At 32.3% G+C, this 4,293-nt stretch overlaps 1 protein-coding gene across 1 annotated transcript in view; it reads right to left on the bottom strand.

Moving 5' to 3' along the window:
• Positions 1-1,520: 1,520 nt before the first annotated feature.
• Positions 1,521-4,293, bottom strand: part of KDM6A (lysine (K)-specific demethylase 6A) — a gene marked incomplete at its 5' end in the record, with an annotated part of 45,455 nt that continues 42,682 nt past the window's right edge. Inside the window, 2 exons of the mRNA XM_010832737.1 lie at positions 1,521-2,392; positions 3,537-3,707. Coding sequence (XP_010831039.1) covers positions 2,363-2,392; positions 3,537-3,707 — 201 coding nt within the window. The remainder of the gene's footprint in view (positions 2,393-3,536; positions 3,708-4,293) is intronic.

Here is a 4,293-nt window from a genome sequence, read left to right as displayed (position 1 = left end):
CTGTTAAATTGATGGAAAAAAAGCAGTTTATGTAAGACTTTGTTCATCTGCTTATACTTCAGAGTAATGTTGATATATTTCATTTGTCTTCTATCTTACCCATTCAAAGACTAAGTGAGCAAGTATTACTCTTGTCATTTAACTTTCAAATATGTACTTAAACACCACTAACTTACTTTTAAACATCAGACAACTTATGTTACTCTTGGCAATAAACTATATAATAAAATGATAGAAAATAAGACATGTTAGTAAGATAAAGTAGAAATGGTTAAGGAACATTTAAGCATAGCTTTAGCATTCTTATAATTTTTGCTTCTGGATAGCTGCCTTGCAAATTTTTTTTTTTTTTAAGTATGCTGATTTACAATGTTGTGTTAATTTCTTTTTGACATGCAATTTTTATTTGCAAAAATGTTTGTCTTGAGTTCTTTAAAAAATATCAGTGGTTAAACATCTTAAGCAGCACTCAGACAAGCACTCTTGCTTCTTCACTAAAATACATGTGCAATTATTTCCTTCTGAAACTGTCAAGAGATGACTGCTGCTAGTAGATTTTCAAGTTCAATATTTACCAAATTATTAACTAATTGGATAAAATGTCTCCATGCTTTCAAGCCTTCAAACTGTTTCTAGGAGGACAACATACTCCAAAACTATCTGAAAAAGAGAACTTGTTAATCCAGTCAGCACAGCATTTCACCAGATAGGATTATAAATTCTCTTTAGTTATATATAACTTTACTTAGAGCATTCTCTATGCTTCTTCACTAAATATTCCTGGAAAAACCTTAGAAAGAGCAGCATGATAAAATGAGAATGTGTGTCAAATGCAAGGTACATTATAATATGAAATACTATTGTTAATTAGAAGTGATTCCATAAGGCTAATATAGCTTACTCTATTTTACTACTGCTATAGAATTGAAAGACTCCCTCCCCTGCCCATATCATGTCATGCAAGCAGGAAAGCATGAAATGTCAAAACTGCCTAACATTAAAAAATAAGCCTCTTAATTTATTTGCATTCTAAAATAGAGCCCTTCATCTGAATCTTTTTTTCCATAGAAAACACTAATAAATAATGTACAGGATTTGTCAAGCCCATATAACATGCCCTTTAAAACTTTAAGTTCAATCACTATTTGTTTTCTACTATTATACTACATTTTGGCAGCATCTGTTTATTGATCTGTCATTGCAGAATTGCAACTTAACAATAAACCAGTCTGACATTTTAGGTCTTGAAGTTACATACCATATATATTTCTTTAAAAATAATCATACTTTTGTAAGCAATACTTTACAGTAGACACCTCAAAAATCTACCATAGATGGGAAACTTAAAACGAGAAAAATTTAAGTTCTAAATCTTTATACATATATATCCAGATTTCTATATATATTATATATACATACACAAGTATATATAAAATATATATAATCAGATTTGAAAAATGAACAAAAACTGGGCACTGTACATAAAGTCTTTTTAAAACTCAAACAATAGAAAACTCTTTAAACATTAAACAATTTTAATAAAAGTTTCTGTACAATGCTAAGCAGTTTTATTTACACATAGAAAATGTAATAGGAGTAGTGTTTGAAATTACAGAACTCCTTAAAATTTCAATGGCAGGTAAATCTGGAAAAAATAACAGCATTCCATTCACAAATATCTTCAAGCAATAAATACGTATTTATAAATAGTGTAAATTTACATCAGGATTAGAAACAAAAATCACAAATCTGAAGTTTATTCCTTAGTCTATGTGCAATCCATTATCTTTGTGACTTGGCTGTTAAATTTTTTAAACATTTTATTTAGGAACCAGAAGTGTAATAACCGTCATGGTTTCAAAACAAGACAGAAAAACATAAAAGCAGTAAAAAAGTTCCTTACCTAACTTTTCACATTAAAAAAAAGTTGACCAAATAAAGACTTAAAATTTCTAACTACCTTACAAAGAAATGACCGGCTAGGCTAGTATTTTTTCCCAAGGAAAATTCTGAAGAGGGGAAAAGACAGATGAAAACCAATTCGTCAGCCCAGAAATAGAGAAATATAAAAGAGGTTGTCTTCAAGTCAGTAGTCTGTATTATGTTGCCAGTTTTGTCAGATATATACAAAACATGGAAATTATTATTTGTTTCTGAAGAACAGCTGATCAGCTTTGTGAGAGTCCTGGAGTAGGAGCAAAGCTCTCCCCTGTCCAGTTGGTTGACACTCCGCACTTGGAAGGTTGCATAGACACAGTTTTCAGCCAGCAGCCTTACGAGATAGCTACAAAAACCAGTGGTGCAGAACTGGGTTACTTCCTGAATAGCAGAAAAGGTCTCGTTTAATGTCCGTGGAACAATATCAAGATGAGGAGGATGGTAATGGAGGAGCCTGAAAATGAAAGTAAAGTATGTTACTTTGGTATATAAATTGTTAATAGTGTTTCCTAGCTCAAGGCTACAAACATGGTCTGTGTATAAAGGTAGGGGAAAGAACAATTCTCAAGAAAGTTCAGCTGCCTGTCACACTCTGTCCAGTATAACCTCTGTTACTGTCCCCCACCTGGCCAATTTTCCTAAGAGTCTGAGACCATTACCCTACTTAGTGTACCCTACATTTTGGTACTTCTCCACCAATTAGTCAAAAACTCTTAAAATGTTATTAGGTTGACCATTTTTTGAAATTGCTTAAAAATTAAAAGGCGGCTTGTAAAAAATAATATAACAAATCAACTATGACTTCCTTGGTGACTTGCTTCAGAACCTAATTCAACTAGATGATAATTTATTTAACAGGTAATTTTCATCTTCTTCAAGCAATCTTGAAGACTATTCAAATGAAAATACCAGAAGCTAAACTTCAAAAATTCAGTTTCTGACCACATATGTAAGAGAAAAAGTATTGAAGGAATTCAACAATTCATAAATTATGTCTATTTCTTATTCATAAAACTATTGATGTGCTAGAGTAAAATGCTTTCCCCTAAGCATCTGCTGTTTAAAATTTAAAACTGTGTGCAATTTATAAAGGTATTTGAATTTCATAAGGTTATTCAACATACCAGGAAGTTAAGCTCCATTGAATATTCCTGTAAAGTTACTACTTCTGGCAAGGACAAGGTTTTAAATAAATACAATTAGCTCTAAAAGCAGAAGTTATTTAAAAGCATACATATTGACTCATTTTGTGGACACTAATAACCTATGTACACAAACATCTTATCAACTGAGATCAAATGACACAAAGGATGTGGCAATGTTCTAAAAGTACACAAAGATTTTAAAATGTAGTTACTGTGACATTATTTAGGGCTGGTCTCACCCAGGAAGAAAAGTAAAAATAAAATATGCCAATTTCATAGAAATAAATACCTGGAAGTGGAGGAGGGAGGGAATATGAGTATTTCCTCATGAAATATCTAATGAGTCAAAGGAAAATTTAAATATTTCATTACCTCCTACTCATCAGGTGGCAGAACAAATCCTGGTGCTTCCCTATCCAGCTAACTATGTACTCACATGTTGGTTTCACTTACTAATGTAAATTGGTCATAGACTTGCATCAGGTCCTCCATTTTGTACTGTTCTAGCACCACAAAATTTTCCAGGTTTCCACTTGTTTTTCTTGCACAATCTTGGCAATGTACTATGTAGGTCTTTCGAGAATTGCTCTCATTAGTGACAAAAAGCAGATTAAAAACCTCCACCTAGTTCATACAAGAGAAAAAGCATTCAATAGATACAGTAGTAGTTATTTTATTGTACTACTTTACTATATAGAGTTCTACTTTACAAGGAGTTGTGGACAGTGATTACTGATTAAGAGTGGGTACTAAGACAAACATAGCTGTGTTTAAGAATTTTTAATAGACTGGGTTTGTTTTGTACCAGACCCAAAGACATAGGTGGGATTGCATCTTTAGGGGAGTGACCCAGGGGAATGATGTACTCATTAAAACCACTGGCAAAAAGCCTAATTCAAAAGTTTGATCAAGGTCAGCCCATTTATTTGTTTTAAATTCAAAACATCAGTATACAATCAGATGAAAGTGATCCTTAATTTCCTTCTACTTCTCAATGATAGCACTGTGTATGGATACTTGTCTTTCCCAATAGACTGAGCTCCTCAAAGATGAAGACTATGTTTTATTCATCACCGAAACTCCAGAGCTTATCACAGAGCTTAATGCTTAGCCAAACCTCAAAACAAACTTGATGGATTCAATCATCTCAAATAAAAATCAACGTCAAAATTACACAATTTCAAGGTTTGGAATGGATCATTAATATCCC

Source organism: Bison bison, unplaced genomic scaffold, assembly GCF_000754665.1.
Source record: "Bison bison bison isolate TAMUID 2011002044 unplaced genomic scaffold, Bison_UMD1.0 scf7180017834257, whole genome shotgun sequence".
NCBI lineage: Eukaryota > Metazoa > Chordata > Mammalia > Artiodactyla > Bovidae > Bison > Bison bison.
The sequence above is the reverse complement of the archived record's forward strand: the minus strand, read 5'-3'. Positions and strand labels throughout refer to the sequence as shown.